General features: G+C 45.7%; 2 protein-coding genes across 3 annotated transcripts in view; one reads left to right on the top strand and one right to left on the bottom strand.

The window, feature by feature from the left end:
* The window catches only part of LOC117895848 (serine-rich adhesin for platelets), a 115,262-nt gene that overhangs the window by 13,592 nt on the left and 87,821 nt on the right, over positions 1–13,849 (top strand). For both annotated transcript variants that reach the window (XM_034803809.1, XM_034803810.1), the window contains one exon: positions 3,062–3,093. The gene's annotated coding sequence lies outside the window, so the exon portion shown is untranslated. Of the gene's footprint in view, positions 1–3,061; positions 3,094–13,849 lie in introns of those variants that run through there.
* On the bottom strand, positions 4,355–4,979 carry LOC117895861. The gene has a single exon (XM_034803829.1). It carries the CDS (start codon positions 4,788–4,790, stop codon positions 4,458–4,460), a length of 333 nt encoding a protein of 110 aa, XP_034659720.1. The 5' UTR covers positions 4,791–4,979; the 3' UTR covers positions 4,355–4,457.

Here is a 13,849-nt window from a genome sequence, read left to right as displayed (position 1 = left end):
TCTGTTGATTGTTTTTTGCATTTAATCTTGCATTACTTTTGTTTCAAGCTTTGATTTCTGTCATGCAAATGGGCTAAGGGCGTGCCGTGCCATGGCTGTGGCTGTGGCTGTGGCTGTCGTCATGTCTGAACATGTTTATGCATGCATAGAGTTTTGTGTTTGCAGTTTTTACTTTCACTGAACGCAACACACACAGAAAAAACCGAAACGAAAATTGTTCACCAAAGTGCAACAAATGTGCGGGGGGTGGGGGAGAGAGTGGGCAATAATCGACCCCCCAGCTGTGATTAATGTCGAGCATTTGCCGAGTGTCACACTGGAGGTCTCCAGGGGGCAGGCAGCCGCTGGGCACATCTTTCACCTGCCTAACGATACGGCGCGAGGAGCGCTGCCACAAAATGCAGCATCAACGAACATCATTATGGTCGTTGTTGCAGGTTGATTTCTTTTGACGAAAGCGCAAACATTTTCCTAATGATGCCGGTGCAAATTTTCCAGGCTGCAACTAACTGTTCGCCGTGCAACCTCCACACCCACGACCCACCTCCGTTGGCTGTAATCTGGTCATGGCCAACGTGGATGATTGTTGACTTTTATGATTTCCATTTCATAGCATTATTATGGACGTGTGGCAAATCAACAACAGCAAATAGAAAACACCAGCAGCAGCAGCAGCAGCAACAGCGAGAAAATCAATAGAAAATACCCAATCGCCAGTGCACAAACTGAAAACGGATGAAACCGATGGACGGACAGTGTTACTCAACTAAGGGAAACTCTTTGTAAATCGAATTTAATTGGATGGGGGAAAAGGGAAATTCTCTTTTACGAAGTAGATCTTCTTCAGCGCCCACACCTATCGCTGTTTCCTTATCCCAATCCTTTTCTTTCTCTATTCTCTGGCTGTATTTGTGGTGTTGTTGTTGTCTCTGGAATGGTGTAGTACTGTACCTCTGGGGATGTGGCTGGTGCTGGTGCTGGTGCCGGTCGGGTCTGTTCATCTGTTGTGCGTATGCCATAAATCGTAACAATAACTACTTGCCACTTGGCCAGACAACGAGCAGACATCAAGTTGTAGCTGGTGTTTGGTATTGGGATTGAAGTTGGAGCTGGGGCTGGGGCTGGGGCTGGGGCTGGTTGCAGAAGGCGGCATACGGCATACGATTTCACTTGACTGACTGACGGACAGACAGACAGCCAGGGAGACATAAGCAAAGTGTTTGTGTTGGCTTGTAGCTGTTGTCCATATCCCTCAAGTGACTTTCTAAGCGTTGTCTGAATGCGCGCTGGCAACATGAAAAATGTGGAGCTCAAGCAGTGATGCAGTGGCAAGTGGCAGTAGCACACAAGCAGAGCGCCAGTTCGATTCCACTATCAGCGGCAATGGCATCAAATCCCCATTTATTTGATATGGGCCCTGCCCCCTCCACCATCCACAACATCTTCTTCTTCGACGACCATGACCATGTCCAGTGCTGTGTTCTGCTCACACAAATATTGTCGCACACACACACACACACACACAGAATGATAGAAACACAACTCATAAAAAGCCCATTTATAACTGTTAACTTGTACAAAAGTATTTACAGACGATTTAGCAGCTCAGAGAATTACGAGTAGGACAGCCAACGCGTACACAAACACAGCCAGACGCACACACAATTGCAATTGTTTATTTGTGTTAACTGCTCTGCCACCTCCTTCTATCCATAGACCACTTCCTATACACTTTGTCGAAAATATATTCTATACAAGGTATGGACTGTCACTCCCAATTACTCACAAGCGCTGTACAGGCTCTCTCCAGGTCCAGGCTGCGTGACTATAAATGAGATGCAAATAAATTGTCTCAAGTGTGGCTCCGTTCTCCCGCGCTGCCTTACCCTATATTTCCCATGCCTTGGCTGCCACCCTTTTAACGTTCTTCTTCAATTGCTCTGCCCACTCCACTACATCTCCCATTGGCAGCAATAAAAAGTGTTGTTATTTGTACAATGTTGTTTGTTTCTCTCTCTCTATGTTTGTGTGTTTTGTTTGCTATTATTGTTGCTATTATTACAGTTGTTTTTGTTTAGTGGCCAACACAGCTGCTGGATTCCCCCTTCTCTTCCCCCCTAACATTGCTGCTGACACGCAGAATTCAATGCAACACAGAGAAGCAGGAACAAAAAGTAACGGTTGTCCAAGTGCAAAACAAAAGCAAATATGTACAGCAGCGGCAGCAGCACTAGCAAAAATCATGGAGAGCGCAAAGTTCGTCTTCCATGGCTGAATGCAAGCAGAAGAGTTAGAGAGAGCGCAAAGTAAATGAGAGGGAACTGTATGAGCACAAAGGAGATGCAAGTACACGCTGAAAAAACGCGGGAGAACACAAGTAGCGGGATCCTATGAGAGGGAGACGGAGCAGCGAAAATATTTTGAGCGCGGGTGCCAGAGAGCGTATGTAAGTAAAGAGAGCAGCAGCCATAGAGATAGTTGAGAAGGTGGAGTGTGAGAAGGTCAAGGGTGCTCTCAGAAGTAAGGAAATATGACAGCAAAGTTATTATTAATGACTCAACATATCCTGCTAGACGAACTCTATCTTAGATTAGCAACTTCGTACGTGGTACTTAACCCTTTCCATTTCACTTCTTTGAGCAAAGTCAATGACGTCACAAGTTTGGCAACCTTCAAAACTTTAACTGCGCAGCCCTGAAAAAGATCAGTTGCGTGCCAGCCCTCGTTATTTTCTGCGAGAGCAAAAAGAGTGGAGAAAAGAAGATGCGGAGAAGAAGAACAGTTTTCATATTTTTTGGCTGGCGTCGGAAGCAATTACTGGGGCAAAAATTGTAAAAAACTAGTTTAAAGTAAAGAAAAATATAAAAACTGTGCCCAACAGAGTGCGGCAACATTTATAGGAAAATGGGTTATGAAGAACAATTTGAAAAGGTATAAAATTGATGTCAGTTCTCCCCCGCATCAACCCACCGGTGGCCATAAAATATTATGTTCAGTGGAGCCTCCGTATTGATTTTGCTTACAAATAATAAAATATTATTTTTTTTTCTGTCTCTTGCAGTGGAGCGTTTTGTGGCTGACGGATAGAGTAAGGTAAGTGCAACAAAAACGAAAAGGAGGCTGTTTTTATAGCTGCGCTTATTAAAAATAGCTGTAGAAACTAAACCGCTTGGACACTCACACAGCCAAACACACAGGCTTGTGTAGAGTGTGATGGAGAGAGAAACGAGACGAGGCCACGCTTGTTGTAGCATTTTTCAAGAATTGGGACAACAAGGCGCATAAATAACCGACATGCCACAACAAAAACGAAAAAAAAAAACTAAGCGAAACGCGGCAAGATACTGCACTTAGAATAGTAAAGAAGAAAAACACCAAAGGAGTGCGAGAGAGTGAGAGGGAAGGCTAAATGTGTGGTGAGAAGGGGGATAACCAGTGTGTGTAAGTGTGGGAGATGAACAACTGCGTGAGTGTGGTAGATGCTGTGTAGTTGGGGGAGAGGAGGATAACAGCGTGTGTGATCCAGTCTATGAGTGAGTAGGAGAGGAATACCTGCGTGTGTGTAAAGGAATTGAAACTAAATACGAAAGCGCGCGCTTCTCTCTGTTCTAAGAAGAGATGCAATGCGCTGTGTCATCTCTCTCTCACACTCCTTCCCCCTCGCTCAACCCACAGTGGACACAAAAAGAAAGCGTACACCGAGAGATACCGGTTTCCCATGGCCCAGAGGGGGGGACAGGTTTATTTTCCCGTTGGGACTGTGTGACAAATCAAGCGAGAAGCGAGAGCGAAGACACACAGCAACCTCCCGGCTTCTCCTCCAATTCTGCCTTCTCCACCACCTGCTCCCTGGTGCTAGAACAGTGCGCGCAAAACGTCAATGGCCCAGTGAAAAAGTGCAGCAGTGGCAGAGGAGGGGTGCAGACTGCAACAGCTGCGAAGCTACGCGTAATGGCAGCAGGAAATTGAAAAAAAAAACTTGCCGCGCGCTTACCTTTGGGCTGCTGCTGCCGCTGCCGCTGCGCTGCCTCTGTTGCATTTCCTTTTGCTTGCTCTTGGCGTTCTGACACTTTTCTTATACCCTGTAGGGGTAGACCGATTTTCAAAAGATCCGCGCTGTGTATGGAAATGTACTCTGATTTTATTCCTTTTCCTTAGCAAATCTACTTTAATTTTTGTTCTTCCCAGGGTAACCCTTTTGTCGATATTTCTACAAATTTGTTGCCTGCCTGACAGTTGCAAAATGCCTCTCCACTGGCTGCCCCCCTCGGGAGAGAGTGTCAAAAGTCAAACACTTTGGCCCGGCATTTCCCTGCGCTCTCCCGCTTTTTCGTGTGCTTCCCGACACGAATTCTTTTGATGATTTATGCCGCTTTATTGCTTATCACTTAAACTGCCTTAAAGTCCCTGGGACTAACCTTAAACCTATGAATGTATGTACATATCTGGCAGATATTCTATAGCTTTCCCATTTGCTGGAGCTTCGCCCGCCGGCGATGCTGCTGCTTTTCGAGCTGTCGCTTCATGTTGCTCCACAGCCTGTCGCGGTATATGCTCTCCCGATTCAGGGCACACCTCTGCTGGTAGCTGAGCTCCGCCGGACTATCGCCCGCCTCCCACTGACGCCGCTGCTGCAGGAGGATGAGCTCGTTTGTCAGTTGCAGCTTGGTGCCGGCAATGCGCATCAGACGACGCTTGGGGCGTCCCAGTTCCTGGCGGTGCAAGTACAGGGCATAGCTCACGGTCTCCTCACGTGGGGTGGCAGTTGGGCTTCTCGTATTGTCTGACATTGTTCTGGCCGTGGGATTGGATTGCTGCTCGATGCTCGTTGCTATGCAAATCGAAACGCTGTTCTAATGTTCTCTCGTCTTCCGTCTCTTGTCAGAGGCCAAATGATGCAATCAGTGCGTGTGCAGGAGACTTTTAAGGCAGGAGAGACTGACGCAGATGGCAGGTAGATTGATGCACACACATCTCCAGGTAGAGCTTCTCGGTTTGGCGAATTTATTGAACGAAGAGGCTCAGTGAAAGTAACTTCGAGAGCTCAATTAGCTCTTGGGTTGCCGGTCGGTCGGTCGGTCGTTTACCTGTAGCTAATCTCCCGGCGCGACTTGAACTGATTAAATTTTCCCATTTTCCAGCGTTGTTTCTCTTCCGTTGTCAAACGGCACGGGGCACCGGGCACTGGGCATGCTGCAGATGCAGACGCAAATGCGCTTTGCATGTTACCCGCTAATTGGCAACAGTTGTCGATGGTTCTTTTTTGCCACTCTCTGCCACTTATCCCTCCCGGTCTGCTGCAATTTTCTGCTACAGTTTTCCGCGTGTGTTTGCCTGTGTTTGGTTCTCCATTCTGCCACATGGCCTGGCCTGTCCTGGCCTGCATGATTAATGAACGCCGTTATGCTTTTACGATTCGATGCGAGGGGGCCCCGGCCGGCCATCTGCCAGGGCAGGGCTCACTGTACGCATGCGCCGCTGGCTGGCTGGCCGCAGTCAGATGTTGCATAAGTGTCTGCCGGTGCCATAAAAACCAAAAACAAAAAACAATAAAACACCAGCAAATTAGAAATTACTTTTGTGTGCAATATAAAATAACAAAAAAGCAGAAAAACAGAAAGAAAATGGTAACAAATTTACACACAATGGGCCGTTAGGCAGGAGGGGGGCAATGCCTCCGAGGCCCAGTGCGTGGCATTACATCAGCATTTGGCCAAGAGTCTATGCTACAAGCAAAAGGCCCCCTGCCACTGCGACGGCCTCATTAAGGCAGGTTAAATCGGAACTGTGTTTTCCAAGGCAGTGCGGAAATTCAAATGATGTTACACACACGTTTCTTTCATACATAATGTGCGTATGCTGTGGATCCAAATGAGTTATCTGCAAGTGATTTCCCTTTACTTAATGGTAAGCAGCTCAAAGCACAGAGATATAGAAGGGGGGGCAAGTGGAAGTGGTTGGAAAAACTGTTGCTAATTAACCCACATGGAAAATGGTGTGAAGTGGAAACTCTGTTTTGCAGCTCTCTTTGGGTCCACACAGCACACACAAAAAAAGAACTTTTCGTTGCAGCTGCATTACAATGTTATCCAAAATGACAATACGCAAAATGCTGCCAGTCCCCCAGTCCCCCAGTCCCTCCTTTTTTTACATGAAACTTTTCTTTTGCACAGACAAAAAAAAAACAACAACCAGTCGGAAGTGTGGAGCACATGAATCGACAGCAAGATGCCCTTTGTTCAGTTTATATTTGAGGGAATTTTAGCTGTATTCTTCTAGGGTTCAGGAGCCAAATTTGTTACTTCTAGCTACAAAATTATCCCATTGTAACCAGAGTCTGCAAGCCAGTAGATAGGATCACTCTTTATGATTCTGCATTTGCCGTTTTCTGGCAGCCAAAATATTTATATGGAAACGATTACCTCCAGCGCATATACCCCTTAACCCCCTGACTATCGGCGGCATAAAAAGAGACAAATTTTCAACTAGCAAAACTACATGCAACATGCCACAAAAAAAACGAAAGAAATAAAATATATAACAAAACGAATGGAAAAAAAAGGGAAAGGAAAATAAAGAAAAACATGAAAATGTTTTCCACATCAAAATGCACATAAATAATAAATGGAACAGGAACCCCGGACACACACACACACACACACACAGGGAGAGAGAAACAAAAGCGAATCGAGATGGGAGAGAGCGAAGAGAAAGGGGAATGGGGAAGCGGGCAAAATGCAGAACTGAGAAAACTGAGGAAAAACGGAAAATGTTGGCCAAAAACATAAAGAGCTTTTGTTTTATTTCGGACGACGACATCTTCTTTCTCGCTCTCGACAACTGTTAATAATAAAAAGCTGGGGCACACAGAAATTATGAAATTAATTTTGAAATTTTAATTATGCAACAGTAGTTGCAGTTGCAGCAACTGTGGCAGCCAGCTTTCCCCAGTTCTTGTAACATGCAAATTGACTGTTGCCGCACACACACATAGGCCACAGAGTGTGTCCCTATTGTGGTGCTGCCCTACTCCACAGTGGATTAGCACTGACCAAACGACCACAAACTCCTCCACGCCACTCGATGCTTTGATGCTGCAGCAGCACAGACCCAAAACCAATGCCCCCATTCCACTCGCCTTCAACAATTCAATTGAGGCACACACACACGAATTAGTGAGGGTTCTCGTGCCAGTCTCTGTTCAACTTTGATTAGAGTTAAGCCCTAAATTAGTTGCCGCCGCTGGCCCTGGCCCTGCGGCTCGTTGGCGACCTTTAGGCCGCGTTTTGGACTGACTTTGGGAAAGGTTTTGACTGCGGAAATTGGCTCGGTCTGTGGGCTCCATTGGTGATCTCATCAGATTGGTAACAGATGGCTGGAATATATATTTAGTTATTGCAATTATGCGGAGATTAGTTACCAAAGGAATTATTTATGGAGTAAATTATCAAATTGGAGGGGTTGGAAGATATTTACTATTTATTTATGATTAAAATCAATCGTTAAAGATGTTTTAACAGAGAAAAATCCCTTGATCCATCGAATAAGATCATTAGTAACTCTCATAGATGTGCTGTTTAAAGAGTAAATCAGTTCTTAAGGATATATCCTACACTTCCACATACTTATCCTATCTTCTACCCCATTGGTATCTCAATTTCCGCAGTGTTAACTTCCCTTAATTGTAGAGTGAACCTGAGGGGGGAACACAGATTGTGATGTCGTTAAGGCCACATATCACGCCGCAAACAATCGCAAGTGTTAATCGTTTTGATTCCGCCCAGATGTCAGCCAGAAGTGACTACCAGAGGGAAAGCAAAGGACAAAGTCGAGAACAAGCGTAACAGGAGCTGGGCCGGGGGGGCTGCTTCCCTTCGAAACTTGGTGGAATGCTGCACGCCGCCAACTTATTAGCGAACACAGTTTAATGGCTCCAATTAATGTCAACCCAAGTTGGTGATGGCCTGATGCTGCCACCGCTTGACTCTGCCGTTGCCACTGCCACTGACTCTGCCTCTGCTGCTGCCTTTGGGCCCAGAGTGAAATTTACTTGAAACGAAAGTTTTTTGCTGCCGGCCATTGATTGGGTCCGCTTCGCTGCACGCGAAAACTTTTTCGGATTGAACATTTGTAGAAATGCATAAAAATTAATTAACAAGCAGATGCCGAACTGAGCTTTTTGGCCAGAAATTATTATTAGCCAAAAGCTAAAGGCAGCAGCAGCAGCAGAGGAAGCAGCAGCCAGCAGCAGCAACAGGAAAAAGCAGCAAAAAAAATGCAAAGCAAAAAAGCATACGAATTTTTAATTGGCTTTTGTTGCTGCTGCTGCTGCTTCTGTTTTTTGTGTTTTTGTTGTTGTTGCTGTTGCTGCTGTTGTAGTACATATTTCCTACTCAATGCCGTCCATCGTCATCGTCGACTTCTCGCACATTTAAGCCTAATTAACTTTCTACTTAGAGCCCACTTTTGTTGCTGCTGCTGTTGTTGCTGCTGTCGAGAGTGGATCTACGTCTAGTGCTTCTCATTCTTCTTCGTCTCTGTCTCGGCCTCAGCCCCTCAGCTTCCCCCTGCAGCAAGCAGGCAGGCAGCAGCTTCTTTTTCTTTTGGTTTATTGTGTGTGTGTGTGTGTGCATTTTGCATTGTTTTGTTATACCCTGTAGCAATCGTGTGGTGTAAGGGTATGCTGGAAATGGCAGAGAATGAAATTAGGGAACTGCTGGATCTTGGCTTCTATGAGAAGCTCCTTCCCGAAAAGTCTACTTATTTCTTTTTAGACTCTTTCTACTACAAAAATATCTGCTTAGGGGGTATCATCCATGGGTTTCTTCCTCATTTCTTGGTGCCTTATTGTCTTGGCTTTTCCTTTGCTGACTTTGCTGCCTCCTCCTCCTGCATGTTGTTTTTATTTCTTCTACTTTTGCTGTTGCTTCTCCTGTCCTGCTGCTGCTTCTTTTCCCTCTTTGTTGCTTCTCCTACTCTTTCTGTTGCTTCCTCTGCCTCTCTCATTATTTTCTTCAACATCTCCTGCTTCTACACTGTCTGTGCCTTCTATTTCCTATCCTGCACCTCTTACTCATCTCGCACTGCGTCAACTTCTAATTTCATTTGAAGCCTCTCTGCTGTGTGCTTTGAAGCCAGGGCCAAGCGCAGCGCTGCAGCTTTTTAGACGTGGCCAAAAAGCAGGAGAAGATGCAGCAACACCAACAGGAGTGGTAGTGGCAGTGGCAGAGACGACAGCAGCGTCGGCTAACAAGGTGAAAAGTAGGTGAATGTTAAGCAGTCGCCTGCCAGCCAGCAACAACAACAACAGCAACAACAATGTTGGGAAAAAACAAGAGAAAAATGGCAACAAAACACACCGAACAATGACAAAAGAGTAAAGAACATTTAGCGCAAAGAAAACAACAACAGAAAACGTGCCAAAAAAGGGTTAAAGTCGAAAAGCAAAACACAAAAAAAAGCAAAAGAGAAACAAACAAACATATTAACGTGAAATGTTGTTGCCCCTTCTTTGGGTGTTGTTATCGCTGTTGCCCCTTCTGCATCGCTGCTGCTGCTAGTCGTTGTTGCTGCCACCTTCTGATGGCGCTGATAAGTTGCTGCCTTCTGCTCTGCTGCGGTCCCTCTCCGGCACAGCGTCTTCAGCTCCCTTTGGAGTGGCATCGTTGGAGTTGTTCTTGCTCACCCTCTGCATCTCTCTCTCTCTCTCTCTGTCTTTGCCTGCCCCTCTTACCGGAAGTGCACATTAAGCGTTTTTAATTTCCAGTTTCGCGCAACTTGAAAACTCTGTTTGCCGAGCATCGTGCGAAAAGAGAAAGGCGTGCGGGTGTTGGCATGGCTTGGCACGGCGGACTGCCTGCTCTTGGCCTCGGGGCACAAATCATTTGGGAGCCCCGTTCCGTTCTTGGCGCTGGCTGTCCACGCGCGGTTGATGCATAACTTTTGGCAGCAGAGGGGCAGAGTTGGAGGAGCAGCAGCATATGCCTTGCGATGATATAAACAGCGAACGTCTGTCGGAGGACCCGGATGGAGTGTGGGTGTGGGCAGCTGGAATGGAAAGTGTTGACCTTGAAGATGATGAAGTTAATGATAATGATGATGATAATATCTGGTGTGGAAATCGCGTGCAGTTTCGTGTTGGCTTTTGTTTGCTTTTACAGTGATTGCTGTGCATTGTGTCTTCCTGCAGCTGCTCACTGCTGAATCTCTGAAGAAAAGATGAATCAATATTCGTATTTTATTTGTTGCAACTCAAAAACAATGTGTGGCATATGTGCAAATACTTCACGCGGCGTCTCTTAACCATTTTGTAGCTGTTGCAATATTTTCTTTATGGTTTTTTCCCTTTTATTTCTGCATTTTTCGTGTGAATAATTTCGATTAAACCTTCGCTGTTCGCTTGCAGAACCTCATTTGGTGTTTATTTTTTTACATAATGGATACAGATTTAGCAAAAATTTAATTACTATTTTTTGTTGAGTCTCTGTCGTGGCAGCGACTTTGACATTAATCATCTTTTTGCAGTCCCCGCGTCTCCGTCTCTTGCCGCTCGTCTGCCTGATGGATGAGTGGCCGCCACTAACGGACATTAGCGTTCGCGACGAGCAAACAGATTTAAAAACTATTTACCCAGTAAATGTGCAACTAACTGCATTTGCTGAATGCTCCCTGAATTATTCAACGCATGAGGCAGGCTGCCTGGCTGCCTGCCTGCCACAGGAGAGGTGTAAAGGCGGGGCGCAGGCGGACTCGCCTGTGTTCTGTAAGTGGAGTACTCCTCACCGCCAACGGTGGAGTAGCTAGCACCCGGCGTATAAACGCTTTTCCAATTTTAACGATTCAGTGAAAATGTCACATAGATTACGTGACTTTGATGCGATTGACATAGTGGCGAGATTTATGCGTGTGCCACAGCGATGGGGATGGGCCAGTGGTTCAGGGGGTGCTCTTGGTGTTTGTGGGATATGGGTTTGGGCCCTACGATACGTGCGCTGCCAGCAATTAGAAAAAAAAAAAGAAACAAGAGAGAAATGTTCAACAAACAACGAAGACAGCGATGCGGCAGCGGCGCTCCCCCTCACAACTAATTTGTATGTCGCCGCCGCTGACGTGAGTGTGATCAGGCCAGACAGTTAGACGCATCGCTGCGCACTCGAAGAGAGGGTGTAGTGAAGAGAGGGCGTAATAAAGAGAGGGCAGCAAGAGAGCGAGCGTAAGAGGAGTAAGCTCTAGGCGTGTACCTGAGCAGAAGCGGGATGACACGTGTGTGTGTGTGGGTGGGTGAGCGTGCGAGTGCAAATGTTATTGCGAGTGAGTGAAAGATCACGACCAAAAAGTTGGCACCGAAAGGTGGCCTGGCCTGGCCTGGCCTCATCGTTTGCGACGGCGTTGGCGGTCCCCGGCGGCGGCGGCGACACATGAAAGTTTACGACCAACGCGACGACGCATAAACAAAATGGCAAAAAAATGTTTTGCCACATTGTTGCTGTTGTGTTGTTTTATTACCTTGGAAATAGAAAAGCGAAATTGAAGAAGAAAGAAAGAAAAAAGTGAAAACCCTAAGTGGGTGCGGGCTCCAAAGAATTCTTTAAGCGGTGCGCTCAAAAGTTCATTTCGTGTGGGGGTTAAGTGGAAGCAATCAGAGAGAAAGGGAGAGAACTTTCGATCTTAAGTGTTTTGCTACTTGTACTTTCTTTATGCAAAATCTTATAGGCATGGTGGATCTCGTTGGTTGAATTTTGCTTACTTTTATACGCTCTTTCATCATCAGCTTAACGCTTTTTGAATCGAAAGAACTTTAACAGAAGAAACACAATCGAATCTTCAATTTCCATACACAATTCCCACAGAAAGAGCAGCAGCAGCAACTCGAGTGTAAAACCGAGTTCAAATAGAAAGTCCAATACCTGGCGTTCTACTATCAAAATTTGAGCCATAATTAAATTTATAATTGTGTGGAGCTAAACTCTGGCTCTTAAAATGCCTGCCTGCCTGCCTACCTGCCTGCCTTTCTCGCACAAACGCAATTGAATTAATTTAATGTGAATTTAAGCAACAAACCAACTAATTTTCTGAAGGAAATGGCAGGCATCAACTCGGCAAAATGCCGAGACAATGAGAGGAGCACTGGAGCAATGCTCAGCGCTGCTCTTGGCTGATGGCCTACCAAAAGCATTATCGGCTTTTGTTTGGTCTTCTGCTGCCATTTCCATCCTCATTCTTTTTAATTTCGTTAATGGATTTTCTTGCTCTTTGTTTTGCTGTTCGACTCCAAAGTGAAATGTGTATTAATAATAGAAATAATATTCGTGTCAGTGCCTAACACGGTAGTATTTATTTATTGCTCTTTGTATTTTTGGGGTTAATGTGCAGTCGTACTCTAGTTACAGCTACTAAAGTATCTTTTGTGTCTTGCGCTGCAACACAGCGGCCTTTGAGACTTGGCCTAGTTGATATGGCCATTTCTTTGTGTTTCTTTGGCCAGGCACTGCACTGCGTGCGGCATGTGAGGCATCGAATGATATATAATTAGGGAAACAAAAAGCCAAATTGGCTGACCTGACCAATGACCAATGGCCATAGGGTTCACCCTTTACATTTCCCCCAGCCATAATGTTGGAAACAAATTGCAGACTAATTTGGTGGAGGGGCCGCGCCGACACTTGCTGAGAGGCACACACACGGACACATAGCACATTTCCTTTTGAAAAGTTATTAGCGTGTTGAGCGCCATTTTGTTGTATACAAGCTCGGGCTTTTCTTTTTGATTTAGCATTCGTTTTACGAGTTTATGTTTTTATTTGTGCTCCACAATTTTCATTAAAAGACATAAATTGTGCAGAAAAATGCTCTCCGCTCGCTCCTTCAACGCCAAAGAATGTCTGTGGCTGTAGCTGTAGCCGTATCTCTGGTCTGTGTATCTGCATCTATGGTCTGTCTGTGTCTGTGGCTGTGTCTGCGTCTGGTTCGAGGTCTGTGTCTACCAAAGGCGTAACCCCTCGCCGTATGTGCACGGTATGCTGTCTGAAGAGTGTTTTATTTTTCCAGCCTTTGCGCTTTTTATTTACAATTTTTTTCATTTTGTTCCCCCCCTGCTTTTCCATGCATTTTCCAGTGCATGCGGCGGGGCGGCAACATAGCCGTTTTGTATGAATGAAAGTTGCACGAGTGTTTGAACGTGGCCTGGCTGCCAACGAACGAATGAATGAATGAATGAGTAAGTTAATGCGAGTGGGGGTTGGGGCTGGGGCTGGGGCTGCGTTCCCTACAAGAATGTGTTGCAAATGGCTCAACAAAACGCAGCATATTAAAACATTTGGTGCTGCCTCCCTGCTGGCGGGGCATAATGCATTGCAATTGGTTTGTGTTTGCGTTTGCCTTTGCCTTTGCGTGCGCTGCTCGACATTTGCAATTCTTTGCATTACGCAAAAAGGAAATTAGACAAATGCCAGCGACAAATTGAAAAGCGTAAGGAAAATGGAATACAAATACACGCGGCTGCTGCTGCTGCTGCTGCTCAGTGGAAGAAAGAACAAAAGGATGGAAGGAAAGAAGCCTTAAGGCTGTAGCCAGTAATGGAATACATTACAATAATAATGCCTCAGCTTAGTGTGCACCTTGTGGGATTAACAGGTGGAGCAAAAGGTATCGATTACCGCAAAGACAGCTGGGGGACAGCTTAAGCTGCACTCCCAAGGGCTGACAGGAAGGGATAGAAAGATAAGAAACTGCACATGGAAGGCACCAACTCTCTGCCCACTTTGTAATTGTGTAATCTTTGCCCATAACTTTGACTTTTTAAGCTCTTTTCCCCACTATCTATAAGCCCACATCTGCCTCTCTCTTTCAT

The sequence above is a fragment of the Drosophila subobscura genome, chromosome J (genome assembly GCF_008121235.1).
Source record: "Drosophila subobscura isolate 14011-0131.10 chromosome J, UCBerk_Dsub_1.0, whole genome shotgun sequence".
NCBI classification, from domain to species: Eukaryota; Metazoa; Arthropoda; class Insecta; order Diptera; family Drosophilidae; genus Drosophila; species Drosophila subobscura.
The sequence above is the reverse complement of the archived record's forward strand: the minus strand, read 5'-3'. Positions and strand labels throughout refer to the sequence as shown.

What these genes read in the sequence shown, in the direction of transcription:
- LOC117895861 (XM_034803829.1), bottom strand. Translation starts at nt 4,790, where the DNA reads ATGTCAGACAATACGAGAAGCCCAACTGCCACCCCACGTGAGGAGACC.